This window comes from Hylobates moloch, unplaced genomic scaffold (assembly GCF_009828535.3).
Source record: "Hylobates moloch isolate HMO894 unplaced genomic scaffold, HMol_V3 SCAFFOLD_13, whole genome shotgun sequence".
Taxonomy (NCBI): Eukaryota; Metazoa; Chordata; class Mammalia; order Primates; family Hylobatidae; genus Hylobates; species Hylobates moloch.
In genome coordinates, this window is record NW_026652288.1 from 28,313,672 (window position 1) to 28,330,166 (window position 16,495).

Sequence of the window (16,495 nt, forward strand, 5' to 3'; positions counted from 1 at the left end):
GTCTATAACTGCCTCTCTTTTTTGCCCGGTGACCAGGAAGGATTGCCCGACAACTCTTTCTTCGCTCCTGACTGTTTCCACTTCAGCAGCAAGTCTCACTCCCGAGCAGCCAGTGCCCTCTGGAACAATATGGTAAGGTGGCTGCCGTAGGAAAATGCATCCTCCTTCTGGTAAGAAAAAGACTCCACAAAGCCTTTGGAGGACCTCGGAGGCCCATCGTGCAGGCCGTGTGATTCTATGCACGGCAATGATAAACCCCATCTCCTTCATCCCTCCCCGCCTCCTGCACCCCGACCTGCGTCCTGAGCTTTCCATTCTGGCCGCCTCTTCCTCACTCCCCATCTCCCTGCTTATTTGTTTAGCTGGAGCCTGTTGGCCAGAAGACGACACATCATAAGTTTGAAAACGAGATCAATATCACATGTCCGAACCAGGTAGAGTGGAAAGCACGTCCTTCCAGGCTCTGGCTGCATTGGGCTTCTTGGTTCATTTCATCCTAGGCCCTCACCCTCACCCCAGCTCTGCCTGCCCACCCATCCCATTTTATACTCCAGGGTTAACTGCCCCAAATGCCCCATCTGGTTGTACTGAGAGGGACGGCCACCCCAGTGACCCAGAGGCCTGGGAGCACTTGCTTCCTGCATGGCTGGGAGCCCTCACACATGTCTGGGCTGGAGACAACTCTTTGGGGCAGGCAAGATGAGCATGGCAGCCACATCTACCTGTCATTCTGAAAGCTGAGGGCAGCAGAGAACTTCAAGGGCAGATGGGGCGGAAGGATCCCCCGTCTTCATATAGCCCCTGCCTCCGTGACAATACGGGTAGAGCGAGGAATCGAGACCTAGAAGCATCTCTGGTTGGGTGGGGGGAAGTAAATTGGAAGCTGGAGCTAGGGAAAGAAAAGCAGAACAAGCCCCCATTTTTACTCACAAGTTCTCAGAAAGATTCTTGGAGCTCTGCGGCAGCTGCCCTCATCCCCCCAAGAATCCCTCTGTATTCCCAGAGGGCTCCTAGGCTGACACTGGGAACCACTGTATGGGGTTTATGTGAGGCAGGACCAAAATCATCTGACTTATCTTGCCTGGACAGGGAGGGGCCCTGGTCACTGCAGGGTGGGGTAGGCATGGAGTGGTAAAGGAGCCTGGGGAGCGGAGGCAAGGGCTTTTTCCAGCAGAAAGAGGTGCATGGTTGGAAGAGGGGAGGGTGGAGAAAGAGAGGCAGCACAGCCATCCTCAGCCAGCCGCGCGGGAGGTGGAAGGAAGACAGGCGCGTTCCCGTGAAGCATGAATTGATGCTCATTCTTTGTGCTGGGTTCAGGTTGCAGAGACAGCCCCCTGCATCTTGGGAGGGACTCAGCCTGGTAGAGGCTGGGCTTGGGACACAGGGCAGGGAGGCTGCAGCTGTTTGTGCCAGGCCAACACTTATTGAGTGCTGACAAGCAGAGAAGCGAGCAGAATTTGCTGCCATTGCTCACCCCCTTCTCCTCACAGGTCCAGCCGTTTCTGAGGACCTACAAGAACAGCGTGCAGGTACCTGCCTCTTGCCTCCTCTTGACTCACCAGGCAATGCAATGGGCAACCCCTGGGCTGGGGCAGGCCCAACAGGACAGGGTAGGAAAGCGGGCAAGAGTTCTAGATGGGCATAAGGGCCACCCACCTGACCTTCAGATGGGGTAGTGGACAGAGTAAATGCTGTAGATAACAGCTGGAAGGCATCCAGCCAACCCAATCACAGCTTCACTGAGACATAAGTGAAGAGAAATCCCCTTCCTTGTAGAGCTGGTGCAGAAGCAGTGGCAGGTGTGGGGTGGGGTCATTTGTTGCTGCCCGGATTCTTGCATTGGACGGTGGGGAGAGGTCAGCACTAGACGAGTGGACCTCGACCTGTGGCCGATACACAAAATCACCTAGGGAGCCTTCTTCAGAGGCCCTTTTGAGGCCCCTCCCTAGGAGTGGGACCCAGGAATCTGTATTTTTCAAAGCTCTTGTGGTACATCTGATAGCCAGTTTTTCTGGTCCCTTTCAACCCTGAGATTCTGGGATTTGTTCTATACCCTTAGGGTCATGGGACCTGGCTGCCATGCAGGGACAGAACCCCTTCTACCTTGCCCCCTACCTCAGGTAAGCCCCCTATGGCACAGCAGGGCCCAGGGCCCTTCCACAGGGGCTGCTAGGCCACTGAGTCCTCTGACCTGACTTTCACACTCACTAGATGGCACAGTGACAGCCAGTGCTTGCTGTCTGCCTGGGTGGTCACCTGGGACGAGTCCCTGTTTCGCACCACTCTGGCTGGTGGTGACACCATGCCCAGCAAGCACCAAGGCACCTAGGACTAGGAGCTGTCTCCTGCCCACCTGCGCCTCTTAGAGGAAGCACAAGCAGAGGAGCCCTGTGAGCTAACCCTTGGTGGCTCAGCCCAGAGGTGGGCCCCAGTCCCAAGAGGAAGCTGGCTCTGTGGCCCTAGGCTCTGCGGTCACTGCCGCCTACAGTAGGGCCTGGAAGTTTCCCTGGGCTCTTCAGAAGAGATGTGGGGGCAGGGAAAGGCCCACCATGACTATTCTCAGACTCTTGGTGGAAATTCAGAACCCACCTTTAAACGGGCTACATGTCAGGTCCTGCATCTCGTCTTAATGTGGTTCGATGCCCGTCTAGTTGTGCACTCAGGCCATGGCTGGCATTTCCCATGACCACTGGCACTAAAATGGGCTCCTACTCTGCCCTGCCCTCCCTCCCACCTTTCCCTTCTTCCTTCCCTCCACCTCTTCTTCTCCCTTTCCCCACTTTTCTTCTTCTCCCTGCTTCTCCCTCTCTGCACCTCTCTTTCCCTGTAGGTCCAGGATTAGTTGTGTCTTACGGGAAAACTGTCCTCATAACTTTGCCTCCATGGCACTGTGCACACCCAGCCCTGCATGGCCCAGTGCTCATGCAGATTGTGTTTCTGATCTTGCTTGAAGCCAGAGGCACTAGAGTTTGACTGCGGCTTCCTTCCTGCAGCCCTAAGTGTGTCCACTTGTCTTTCCAGTGCATGCCCTGAGACCTGCAGACATCCAAGTTGTGGCTGCTCTCGGGGATTCTCTGACCGTAAGGACTCTTGGGCCCCGGGTGGTTTGGGGATAACTAGGCCAGCTCCAGATCCCAGTCCTCTTAACTTAAGGGCCTGCATGCCTGTCCTCTGCCTTATCTTGACCCCTCTACCTGGCTCTGTCAATCCAAGAGCATGCCAATTATTTGATTTGTGGCCACTTTCTCAAACAGATATGCAGAGGAAATCTTTTTTGGGAGTGAACTGAATTGTCTCAGAGGGCAGAGATTTTGAACACCCAATAACACTTTTTTAATATATGTAAAAATATGTCATTCTGACTCAAAATTCTCCTAAACCTCCCTGTGCGGGTGCTCTTTTTCCTTTGGATTATGCTTTATAATCAGCTGAGACCCTCACATCTGTTTCTTCTTTGCATCTGCACGGAAAGCAGCAAGGACTCCTTAGTTGTGGATGAAGCTCTGCTCCTAACTTCCAAGAAATGGGGCTATTTTACTATCCCAGATCATCACTTTGCAGGAGCATGTCCAAGGCCTTGAGAATACCTTGCAGAATGCCCCAGAGGGAAAGAGGGGAAATGTGAGACTTAGGAGAAATCTGTCCACTGCAGTCGCTTAAGCCAATGAGCTCTCCGTGCTCATAAAGAACTTAGGGGCATAACGCTGGGAACGACATTATTAACACTCTCTCACGTCTGTAAAACACTTGAGAGTTTTCAAAGCGGTTTTTACAACTGTAATCCAATTTGATCCCCAAAACACTCGCTGTGAGATGAGCAGGGCATGTCCTCAGCTCAGCGAGGAGGCAGCTAAGAGTTGGGGACGGCACACAGCTGGAGAGGAGGATGGCAGACTTAGAGCCAGGGCCTCCTGGTCCCGTGTCTGCTTCTGCCACCACGAGTGCATTGGGAACCCCCTCTTTGGAAGCCCTGCACATTCACAGCCTCCCTGTTCTCTGACTTGCTAATTTTCCTATGGACGCTGGTATATTTTCAAAGGCTGGCAATGGAATTGGCTCCAAACCAGACGACCTCCCCGATGTCACCACACAGTATCGGGGACTGTCATACAGGTAATGTTAACCTTTGACCTCTCCCAGGGCGCCGCCCCCCCCCGCACAACAGAGATTAGGTGTGGCTTTGTCTCCTGTAAATATGTAAATCCCAGAGGTGGAAGACTTGGTCTGGAAGGGGCTTTCAGAAAGAAAAAGCTATATATTTCTGCAAAATGTGAACATTTGGTGAGTGGAGAGGATATTTTACTGTTGATAATCTTTTTTTTTTTTTTTTTTTTTTTATTGTGCAGAGAAAGTAAACCAGGGTTCTTATCAGACTCCTGGGTCAGCAAATCCAACAGGAAATGCACCAGAAAAGCACCAAATCCCTGAATCTTCACCTCCCCACTTGCATGTATACGTGTACACATGGTGTTCGTACGTCTCTGTTTACTGTCTTTATGTGTTTATTCATGTTGTCTTGTAGTCACACAGCTGCCTTTACATACATGTACACATCTGCACAGAAAACCTCTGAAACCCACCACACACTTCGAGAGGGCAGAACCAAGACACAATCACAATCAGCCATGTCTTGAAAGATTAGCAATTTGACAAGAGGAAAGGGTGAGAAAGGGCATCCCGAACACGGAAGTGGAGAAGCTCAGGGTGTGTCAGGCGAGCGAATGCGTGTGGATATTCTCAAGTTTCTTTCTTTCCTAGTAAAGGTCTCATTCCTGTAGGCTTCAAAGTAAGTGGCGAGTAGCTCAGAATTTACCTGGGAAAACAACTAGAACGAAGCTGGCCACAAGGGGGCAGCGTGCTAATGAGTGGCGGAGCCAGGACAGCACCTTTGCTGCTGCCTCCCTTTTCTTCTGAGTCAGTTTGCTTCCTGGGGAAGTGACAGGGAGCAGGGAGGGGGTGATCAGGACTGTGACGGTTCTCTGGCCAGACCTGAACAGAGTCCCAGAGAGGATAGGTTTCCAGGGCGAGAGGGAGGCGCCATCACTCAGCCTGTACCACCCACAACGAGGACCTAGGGTGTCCTTAGCATGAGGATATCAACCTCTCAAGAACAGAGGTCAGTGGCTTCCTGTGCCAAGGTCCCTGCGTTTCCACAAGTCCTTGGTCAGGTACCTGCGTTTCCACAAGTCCTTGGTCAGGTACCTGGTCCTAACAGGCTGCCACGAAACAAATCAGAGCCTCACTGACTCACCACTCTGCTCCTAATGAGGCTACAAGAAAAAAAACCAGAGGAGAGAAAGCAGAGCTTATTACAATCAGGAAAGAGCATGAGGTTGTGGCAGCTGCACTTGGTCTCAGCTAAAGAAGGCAATGACCTCATACGATAGCATGGGAAAAAAAATCAAGTAGACAAACCACATTGCCGGTGATAAATACGCGACGTGCACCTGGTGGGGCAACCTGGGGAAGTGAGGTGATGTGCCCAACTTTACAAACAGATCGACCAGCCGGGCTCCTGGGATTCAGATATGAACCAGCAATCCTCTACTAAAAGTTCCTTTCTGCAGCGATGGGAAAATTCAGCCATTGCTCTGTTTCTTCCTACAAGTGAAGTCCATTACAGCCTAATGTCTCAATCTTCTAGTTCTAGCTCTAAGGCCTCAGGTTCAATGGCTGCTGTCCCTTTAAACCCTTCATTTGTCCTAAATGTTTCAAATAGCTGCCCCCAAATGTGTGTGTGTTAAAGATGGAAGCTCTAGGTCAGGGTCTGAGAGACAGCCTGACACGTGGTAGAATACATAGACTACTGTGTCTCAAAGTGTGTTCCATGGAACATTAACTCCAGACCTGTTCCTGGAGAAGAGAAAATCCTTTGTATCTGAGGGGAAACGTTACTATAACCTTCCTTTGGGGAATTCGTGTGTGTATTAGCATATTAAAGGCTCTCATAAGGCCTGCAATGCAGAAATCTATTTAAGTTTTATCTGTTTAACGCAATGTTTCCTTTAATTCCAGAACATGTTCTTTGTTCGTAACACCTGTTAACATCTCCTGGAAGTGTTCATGTAGTAGACTCATCTGAGAAAAGCAATTTTTGAGCCATTAAAGCTTCTACATTGGAAAAACTAGGCAATTGATGATACTAGATCAATTCAGAATGCAATATGAGCCACTTCCGCCTAGGAAACAAAGTGAAAAGAGTGGATCTCATGGAATTAGGGGAGAAGTAGACCCAGAATTCATGGGGGGTGGGTGACTGTGAACAAGACCTGCAGAAGAGGCTTGGCTGTGAATATTTCCAAGGCCCCTTGACCTGTGAGATTCTGTAGTGAACGGTTCCAGCTTTGGCCAGCTTAACAGTGTGCCAGGCCCTGAGGTCTTGAGAGCATTGCCTTTTTTTCCATTGAAATAAGTTTGCTGGTTTGGGACCATTCAAAGGATCAAAATAAAATCTACTTACCAAAAAAATTACCTTTGTTTTATTAACTAGGGGTTCAACTCACATGACTGAAACTCCTTCAACAAATGTTATTGAGCATCTGCTCTATTTTTCTGTACACTTTAGGTGACAACAGATGACCAGAGCCCAGCCATTGAACTCATAGTGTAACATAAATGGTATCCATCTGAAGGGTCTAAGGTGGACTAGCTGTTTGATATGGGTCTACTTCCTTTCACATTTCACATAGTTCTGATCAAAATGAGAGTTTGAATATTTTTGCACTTTTGTGTTTATTTGTCATAATCCTTTTCTTCTCCTGGAAGTTTTCACTTTAAAATGAAGTCAGGGAGAGATTTTCGTAGCCTGTTGGTCTTGATTAGCCACCATACTTGTTTTAAAACAAAGATACCTTTAAACAAGAAATTACAGTAGGAAGTACTTGATGCATTTGTGTTTGTATGTCTATGTTTATATCTTTATTGAAGAAGAGGCAGAATTAGAACACAGTGATTGGCAGAGGTATATAAATTTATACTTCTTTTCAAATGTAAAATATCCTGATTGGGTAAGTTTAGTCCAGAAAAAGAAGGATCAGAAAGCAACAGCTTCATGCAGAGCTGGAAAAGAATCAGATGCTCAAACAAACGCCCATCCACTGAGCAAGTTAGGCTCAGACATCTAATGGAAAGATGGGGAGCAAGAACTGAGTGAAGGAGAAGGGCAAGATTTATGGCATCTGCCTTCTCTCTACCACCTGAATTGCTTGCAGAGCCTCTGACTTAAGTCCTTGACCACTCTGGCATGCAATAGTCCACTTCATTCCAAGCATTCCTTGAATGAAGAACAACTATGACTCATGGCCTGTCCCTTAGAAGTCTTTGCTGGTGGGCTGGAAGCTACGGCCGGGTTCTTAAAATCCATTGGCCTGGGCCGGGCGCGGTGGCTCACGCCTGTAATCCCAGCACTTTGGGAGGCCGAGGCGGGCGGATCATGAGGTCAGGAGATCAAGACCATCCTGGCTAACACGGTGAAACCCCGTCTCTACTAAAAAACAGAAAAAACTAGCTGGGCATGGTGGCGGGCGCCTATAGTCCCAGCTGCTTGGGAGGCTGAGGCAGGAGAATGGCCTGAACCCGGGAGGTGGAGCTTGCATTGAGCGGAGATCACGCCACTGCACTCCAGCCTGGGCGACAGAGCAAGACTCTGTCTCAAAAAAAAAAAAAAAAAAAAAAAATCCATTGGCCTGGAATAACATGCTGGGATTCGAAAAAGAGACACAGAAGAAAAAGAACAGTAAATACCATATATATGAACATCAGATTTTGTTAAAATAGAAATACTACTTGTCTTCTGTGTGTCCTACTCAATTTATTTAATAAATGCATAAAAGGAAACAATAGGGTGTAGATGGGGCATTGAAAGGTAGTGAGCAGCCACCCTTCTGAACCTTCTATTGGAATTTACCTGACTACTGAGCAGAGAAGAGCTTATCTATTTTCCAAAGGCTTCCAGCTCAAATTGGGCTTCAGTGACCTTTAGCAAGTTAATTAACCTCTGTGCACCTCATTTTCTTACTCTGTAAAATGGACATAGTCACATCTACATCATTGGCTTGTTGGGAGATGTGAAATAACAGAATCTAGTGCATGTCTGGGCACATAGTATATACTCAGCTAAGCATTCTCCCTCCTGATTTGGTAAAGAAACAGATCTCTCGTCTTCAAATCCTGGATTCGGTAGGGAACCAATACGTTAGGGGATTCAAAATTTTCTCAGAATTCCTCAAACGCAAAGAGATGGGTCTGGCCCATCTCAAAGGTGCCGATGGACACTAAGAAGGGTGGGGGCTGCTCTTGTGTAAAGTTTCTAGATTGATTCAACCAATCTGTCTCTCCCTCTCATTCACTGGCTTGCTCACTCCCTACAGTGCAGGAGGGGACGGCTCCTTGGAGAATGTGACCACCTTACCTAGTAAGTAACCATCAGGGGCTTGATTGTGTCTGCTGTTCCATCCATCTGGCCCCTTGGCTTCCCGAGAGTGCCTCCCAGCTAAGGAACAAATGACATCTGCCTTATGGCCCAGCATTTAAGTAGGAGACAGGAGGCGATGAAAAAGCAGCCGAGGCAGGTAAAATAAACACCAGATTTAGAGCCTGAAGATTTGAGTTCAATCCCTGGTACTTCAATCCCTGGTGCTGGGTTCAATCTCCAATGTGCTTGTCAGGTGACCTAGGGCAAGTTACCCGCTATTCTTAGCCTCAGGCTTTTCCAGCAGGCCCAGGAGGTGCTGAGACAAATTAGGTAGTGACCCTTCAATGCACTGTGAATTGTATTAATACAATTTAATACAAGAGTGAGAGGCTCTTGCCACCCTGGCCCACCTAGTCATCAGGTCATTTCAACTTAGGGCGGCCCCAGCTTATGTCCAGGACACACACTGCCTCCCTGCCTCTCCCCAGGAAGCATGAGGATGATAACACAGCCCACTTTGGGGACCTAGGTCCCACAGTACCAGAGAAGCTATTCTGGCTTTCTGTTCTGAGCCATCTGCATCCCATTCACCTTCTCTTCCAGATATCCTTCGGGAGTTTAACAGAAACCTCACAGGCTACGCCGTGGGCACGGGTGACGCCAATGACACGAATGCATTCCTCAATCAAGCTGTTCCCAGAGCAAAGGCTGAGTATGGCATTTGGGGAGGGAGGGAGCCTGCAGAGTAGGGAGTGGAATGTGGGTGGTACTCTTTAAGATCATAGCGCTGGCCTCTATGTGCAAAGGGGCACTTAGCCACTTGTGAGGCTCAGGCCGCCCTCCCCTGTGATGAAGGTTGTAACAGGCAAAGAGGCTGTGGCCTTGGAGAGATGCGATGCCCCTGCAGGTTCAACTCCTGACCTTGCCTTCATGTGCAGCATGTTCTCATAATTGGACGAATCGACTAACCTTATCCAATGTTTACAACTCACCAAGGCACAACAGTGCTAGAGAGATCCACTCCCCCCAGAACCTCACAAGTGGCAATTTCCCAAAAAGATCAGAGAGGGCCAACCAAATGGATGGGGCAAGCCTTCTGGCCCTAGAGGCATCTGGAGCGGAGTCATGTCCCCTCCCTAGCCTCACTATGGAGCTAACAAGAAATGGAATGGAGAAGCCCAGAGGTACCCAAAGAAGAGCAACTGCCCAGCCTCCTGGGGCAGTCTCCAAAGGGGCCCCCACCCTGCTCCTAGAGGCCCTAGCAGCCTAGGTCTTCTTGCTCTGTGCAGCTCCTGGCTCAGCCATCTGAGCCTCTGTCACGTGTCATCTTCTTGCTCAGGCCCACACCTTCTGGTTGAGGGGTGTGGCCCCCAGACCCACTCCCTCAGCCTGGAAAGACTCTTGGTAATAGAAACAGCTGGGGACAGATGGTCCCACCACCATGTCCTGGGAGATCACCTTGCTATGGATCCATCCCACCCAGGTCTATAACAGGGCCCTGAACAAGTGGAAGTGGGGAGCTCAGATGCCTGAAATCTATTCCTTCCATAAATTATAATTTTGGCTTTTTTTTAGATAGAGTCTCATTCCATCGCTCAGGCTGGAGTGCAGTGGCACAATCTCTGCTCACTGTAACCTCTGCCTCCTGGGTTCAAGTGATTCTTGTGCCTCAGCCTCCTGAGTAGCTGGGATTACAGGCTTCTACCATCACGCCCAGCTAATTTTTGTATTTGTCTTAGAGACAGGATTTCACCATGTTGGCCAGGCTGGTCTCAAACTCCTGACCTCAAGTGATCCACCCACCTTGCCTCCCAAAGTACTTGGATTACAGGCATGAGCCACTGCACCCATCTTTTTAAAGATGGGGTTTCACTCTGTCACCTAGGCTGAGTGCCGTGGCATGATCTCAGTTCACTGCAACTTTCACCTCCCAGGCTCAAGCAATCATCCGACCTCAGCCTCCCTAGTAGCTGGGACTACAGGCATGTACCACTATACCTGGCTACTTTTTTTGTAATTTTTGTAGAGACGGGGTTTTACCATATTGCCCAGGTTGGTCTCAACCTCCTGGACTCAAGCAATCCACCCACCTCAGCCTCCCAAAGTGCTAGGATTACAGGCGTGAGCCACCAGGCCTGCCACCTTCCATAAATTCTAAACCCAAGCATGTGTAGAGCACATATGATTCCCTACCTCTTTCTGAAAGAAACATTTAGATAAGTTTACCAAAAAAATGACGTAAGAGAAAAATCACAGCCATTGGAGGAAATAAAGAGGAAGCATGTGTGTCGACATGAACATTTTTATGGTTATTATGTTTGAGCATCAAACTCAGCTTCCTGGCAGCCAGTGTGAAAAGAGGAAGCATGCTAAAAGTTTCATAGGTCTAATTTTAGGATCTAATCTAGTCTTCCAAAAGAGATGAATGGTTTCTTAGCATGGAATCCTAAAGGCGCTTTTGCATGTGGAGTCCCAGAAAGGAGACCATGACCAACAAATATAATTGGCAGTACTTTGACTACAGCTGCAGGACAGACACATCATTGGCTTTTCAAATGATTATCTTTTGTAATAGCTTTCCAGAAGAGGCAAGTCGCTCCTGGTCTCTGAGCCTCAGGATCTCTGCCAGCTCATGCAGTGGGGATGATACTGTAGAAGCCTCTGGTTCAGGCCCTCTAGGAGGAAAACTATGGGCACTGTTCCTCAACAGAGGATGGGTTTTCTCTCTTTCTCAGGGATCTTATGAGCCAAGTCCGAACTCTGATGCAGAAGATGAAGGATGATCATGTGAGTCAGATTTACCGTTATTTCTAAACATTAATTTTCTAACCCACTAAAGTTGTCTCCAAACAGAGTGGTCTGCCATGAAAAGCAGTGAGCCCCATGTTATTAGAGGCATTCAAGCTGTGGTCAGACAGCCCCCTGACAGAGGTCCTATGGAGGAGGTTATGTCAATGGGGAAAGCTTTGTTGCTGGGTACAGCAACATTGAAAATCCCTCTCGATGCTAAGATTCTGTGGTCTATAAATAAACCTCTAAAATTCCTTCAGTTCAGAGATGCTGATTCCATTATTTCAAGTGGGCAATGATGTTATAGAGGGTTGAATGGATTTCCTAGGGCAGGGATATTTTCATTTCCTTGTTGGAAATTATCAAGCATTTTCCTCCCTCCATATAGAGAGTAAATTTCCATGAAGACTGGAAGGTCATCACAGTGCTGATCGGAGGCAGTGATTTATGTGACTACTGCACAGATTCGGTAATTGGGGCCAGGTCCAGGCCTACTTGTTGTTCCTAACTTTGCCTAGTAGGCATTGGAGATCTTCCCTGAGAATGGTTCCTAAAACCAATCCTAGGATTATCCAACTACACCTATTTCTGCACATATACACATACAACACACACACACACACACACACACACACACACACACACACACACTTCTTACCCCACCAACCTCCAGGTTCTTGGCACCATCTCCATGTCCTAGGTAGTGAGGTAGCAGGTGGCAGATATATGGTATTTCTACTCCTCTCTCTTATAACTCCTGAGAATTCAGAAAGAGGAAACTGTAGCAAGCAATTGGAAGGAGGAGTCTCCACTTTCTGCTCCTGAACCAAAGCTCTGGCTAAAGGTTCCAGTCTTCCCACTGGCCCATCTTTGACAACAGCAAGTAGTCAACTATTCATCTCAGATTTTGACATGGTGAGCTGGCCACAGCTGGAGGCTAGAGGGGGAACAAGTCCTCAGGGCTGGAGCCAGAAGGGAAGTTGAGAACTGCCCTCACTGCCCTCCCACCCTGACCAATTCCTCCTCTTCCTCCTTCCTGTCTCTTTCTAGAATCTGTATTCTGCAGTCAACTTTGTTGACCATCTTCGCGATGCCTTGGACGTCCTGCATAGAGAGGTGGGTGGGGGGCTCCCACAAGCTGGTAACAGCTCGAGCATGGTGAGGGTGAAGGTAGATGGGTGGAAAGAATGGGAGAAGAACCCCCTTCTCTCAAGGAGACAGCCAGGGGCATGGGCTCCTTCCCTTTTCAGAGGTTGGGGTCTAACCCCAAGGAAACCTTATTTTATATGGAAGCAGCCCAGAAGGGTCTTAGGTCTGAAGAAGGGAAGGCTGTTCCCCCACCACTACCTGGGACATTCCTTGGTGGAATTGTCTAATGTCTCCCCACTACTATCCGGGACATTTTCTGGTGTTAGCAGCCGGGTGGCCCCCAGGCTGGGCACTGCCTTGTGAGCCACAGGGTGTGTCTAGAGCAAGCCCCTGCCTGGTTCTGCACCCAGCAGCACATTCCCCCTCCACCACCACCATCTTCTGGCAAGGACAAGCTGCCCTGGCTGCCTGAGACAGGGCACTCTGACCACCAGATGCTCCCCTGGAGGGCTGAGTCTGCGTGCCTACTCAGCAGAGTTAGGCCAGGTTGGGCTGGAGGGAACAGGTCACCTATCTCACCGAAGGTAATTCTAATGTATCTGGGCTCACTACATGATGGCTAAACAGAGATGATCTCTTAGTCTTTATTGTCTCACTCCAGGAGGTGTCATTGCCGCTGCAGCCCCTTTGGGTGGCACCCATGGAGCTGTGTGATGTACGGCCTGTAGGGCCCTATGAGGTAGCCCTGTACAGATTCCTCCTCGGAACTCAACTCCAGAAAGACCAAGTTGGATTGCTAAAGGAACCCATTCTTCGGGGCCCTGAGGCAGCACCAGGAAGAAGCCCCCGGAGCCCCCCTCTCATCCGCAGCTTTTCCCTTAGGTGCCCAGAGTCCTGGTCAACCTCGTGGACTTCCTGAACCCCAGTGTCATGCGGCAGGTGTTCCTGGGAAACCCAGACAAGTGCCCAGTGCAGCAGGCCAGGTAGGCAGGTCCTGACTGTCCTCACAATGGAGATGCCCTCACCTCCTGGTCTGGCCCACGTGCAGCGGTGATGCCTCAGGGTCTTTGTGACTTGGTCTATCCATGTGTCCAAGTCTGTAAAGGAGGACTTCTGCCAGAACCATCTGCTTCCGGGAGGCTGGAGCCATGACTCCTCTGTTACCCAACCTCAAGGTGCCTGGCAGGAACTTCTATGATACCAGGCAGCCACAGAGGGGAGGGATCAAAGCTGGGACAGAGGCTGGTGTTTGAGAGACAGGATAGCCTAGACTGTGAACATGGGCAGTGGTTAGGGATGTAGACATATGTGGTCAAACTGTAACAGAAAGCAAGAAAAAGGTACGAGCAACTCAGTTACCTTCAGGGGAAGAAGAGAATTAGGAGGGACACAGGGAGCTTCAAACTGGGAATGTTTTGTTTCTTAAACTGGGCCGTAAGTACATGGGTGTGTGTTTTATTGTTCTTTATATCTTACACATCTATTTACTCAGCAAATCTTACAGAACTTCCTGTGTACCAGACATTGTTTCAATTGCTTTAGAAATCTCTCTTTTAAGTAGATGTGATGGTGTGAAATAATTCATGATGAAACCAAAGGGGATACAGTAGAGCACTCATGTGAAAGAAGGAGAGGTCTAGGGCATAGCAGCAGAGGCCCCAAAATATCAGCTCCAACACCAGACGATGCGTTTTCTTTTTAATTAAACACTAAATTTTCACTGCCCAAATTCATTTGCTCAGCTGAATAATCGGTTGCAGGCCCGGCACCTGCAGTCCAACACTTGTGCTCTGTTGGCATGAGAAGGGTGCTCATTCCCACACCGGCTCCCTCCCTTGGTCATTCTCCAGTGCCCCTGCCAGGCCTGAAGCCTGCCCCTGAGCATGTGCACCAGAGCCTCAAGGCTTGCGTGCTCCTAAACCAGGGTGGGAGGGAGCCTCTCCACCCCTCCCCTGAACCTGGGCAATCAGAACCAGCCCCTGATGGAAGCCTGAGCTCTGGGGCCTCCTGCCTCCCCTTCTTTGCACAGCATTTTGTGTAACTGCGTTCTGACCCTGCGGGAGAACTCCCAAGAGCTAGCCAGGCTGGAGGCCTTCAGCCGAGCCTACCAGGTAAGACCAAGAAGGGCACCATCCTGTGTCCACTCCCCTACGTTCACTCTAACACACAGCCCAGAATCCCTAGAGGAGGCACACAGGGAAGGAAGAGCTGGTCAGGTCTTGCGGGGAGACAGCACCCTGGGTCCCTTCCTCTGTCTCACGTGACTGTGGTGTCTCAGGCGCCCTGGTTGGAATCATCCCAGTAGGATCCAGGTGGAAAAACCCTCATGGCCCAGCTACCCTTGAGGGCTTAACCCCAACCCCTGGCCGGTAGCCCTGGATGCCTCATGAGATCACCTTTCCCTCCCCCACAGTCTCACTCCAAAGGCAGGTGCTGAGCCTCTGGAGGTTCTTCCCAGGTTTTTATCCCTTTTGGGACTTCCTGCCTAGCCCTTCAGAGATAGTAGTCTACCTACAATCAAAACAAAAAGGTGACCCAACCTTTTCCAGATTCTCTGGAAAGGGACTTGCCATCAGGTGCATTTGTGTTCTCAAGGGAAAGGCTGAGTCGGCCCCTCCATCCAGGGAGATGGGCTGCCCACCACCCCTGCTCTTGCCTCACTGGATCCTGGGCCCACCCAGGGCCTGTGCTGAAGACCCTGTGCATGTATCCCCAGAGCAGCATGCGCGAGCTGGTGGAGTCAGGCCGCTATGACACGCGGGAGGACTTCTCTGTGGTGCTGCAGCCCTTCTTCCAGAACGTCCAGCTTCCTGTCCTGGTGGTATGTCCCCTGCCCTCACCCATGGTGCTCTTTTAGAGGAAGAAATTCAAGGCAGAAATGCCAGTTGCTTCCGTGAGCATGTGCATAAAATGGGAAAGACACAGCTCTCCAGACGCTGTGCTGGCAGATGCGGGCTCCCTGAAGCCTGAGCCACATCCGTATGTGCGAGGCTCCCATGACCCCGTAACAGCCTCCATTGTGTTGGGCACCTACTAGTGCCAGGCACTGTGCTTCCCATAGATAAAACTGTCACATCTGCCTTTGGAAATGAGTGTGATCATCCTCATGGAACACAGGTGCAGAGATGTGAAGCGTCCTTCCTAAGATCATTTAGGAAATAAGGGACAGGGAGGCCAACATGAACACAGCCAGCTCCAGATGACTAGCTTTCTGCCACGCACGTGGTCTCTCTCGTGTGCAACGCTGCAGTTATGAGGGAGCATTCTGGGGGTTCTCTGTTTCCACCCAGCCCATGCCCTTTGCCTGGCACTTCCACTCGGAACAGAAGAGATCTATGAGTGGACCAGGTGAGGACTGAGGTCTGTCCCCCTGGGCTGCCATCCCAAGAGCCTTGCCTAACTGGAGGGAAGCAGGAAGGAGAGCAGCTCTATGCACCCCCAGCACCTCCAGATGAAGAGGCTGGAGTCAGGGGACCCAGCTACCCAGGCCTTCCCCAAGGCTTTGTTCCATTCTCCCCACCAAGACCACCAGGACCAGCAGACCAAAAGCTGGGAAGTAGCTTTTCCCAGCTGGCTGGCTGAGACTCTCCGCGGGACCAGGATCCCACTCCTTCATCCATGGCGTGGCCTCGGGCATTACATGAATGTGCCCCAAAATAAATACGACACTTTTCTAATTGAATAAGGGGCACTTGTAGGGTCAAAAAGGAAGGTTGGGGGTTGGGGTCTCCCAAAACTATTCTTTGTGGGATCGCTCTGATCTCTCTCTTAAGGTGAGTGGGCCCTGCGGGGGCTGGTGACCTGGAGCACTCCAGGGGAAGGAAGGTGTTGAGTGGTCGGTCCCAGGGGCCAGGTCCGCTGGTGGTGGCTCCCTCTGAACCAATAGGATCTTGAGAGGGTATGTTGGTCTCTTTCAGGATGGGCTCCCAGATACGTCCTTCTTTGCCCCAGACTGCATCCACCCAAGTCAGAAATTCCACTCCCAGCTGGCCAGAGCCCTTTGGACCAATATGGTAAAATAAGTGGGGTGTCCCTTGTTCTCTGGGGTTCTAGTCTAGGGCAGAGCACCAACCCCTATAGAATGGAGTCTTGCAAGTGAGGCTGAGGGGCAGTGGCTGGCACATCTGTAGGCATCTGTGCAGTTGGAAATGTGGAGTCCTTAAGAGTCTGCTCAGTCTGGGCTCGACTGCACCCTCTCCTCAG

The 16,495-nt window shown here is 50.2% G+C and overlaps 1 protein-coding gene across 2 annotated transcripts in view; it reads left to right on the forward strand.

The window, feature by feature from the left end:
* PLB1 (phospholipase B1) overlaps positions 1–16,495 on the forward strand; it is a 147,567-nt gene that overhangs the window by 93,350 nt on the left and 37,722 nt on the right. For both annotated transcript variants that reach the window (XM_032172592.2, XM_032172591.2), the window contains 15 exons: positions 37–132; positions 363–434; positions 1,491–1,529; positions 2,060–2,120; positions 3,022–3,080; positions 4,040–4,113; positions 8,370–8,413; positions 9,017–9,125; positions 11,149–11,200; positions 11,592–11,672; positions 12,254–12,319; positions 13,175–13,275; positions 14,322–14,403; positions 15,009–15,113; positions 16,210–16,305. In XM_032172592.2, coding sequence (XP_032028483.1) covers positions 37–132; positions 363–434; positions 1,491–1,529; positions 2,060–2,120; positions 3,022–3,080; positions 4,040–4,113; positions 8,370–8,413; positions 9,017–9,125; positions 11,149–11,200; positions 11,592–11,672; positions 12,254–12,319; positions 13,175–13,275; positions 14,322–14,403; positions 15,009–15,113; positions 16,210–16,305 — 1,137 coding nt within the window. The remainder of the gene's footprint in view (positions 1–36; positions 133–362; positions 435–1,490; positions 1,530–2,059; positions 2,121–3,021; positions 3,081–4,039; positions 4,114–8,369; positions 8,414–9,016; positions 9,126–11,148; positions 11,201–11,591; positions 11,673–12,253; positions 12,320–13,174; positions 13,276–14,321; positions 14,404–15,008; positions 15,114–16,209; positions 16,306–16,495) is intronic.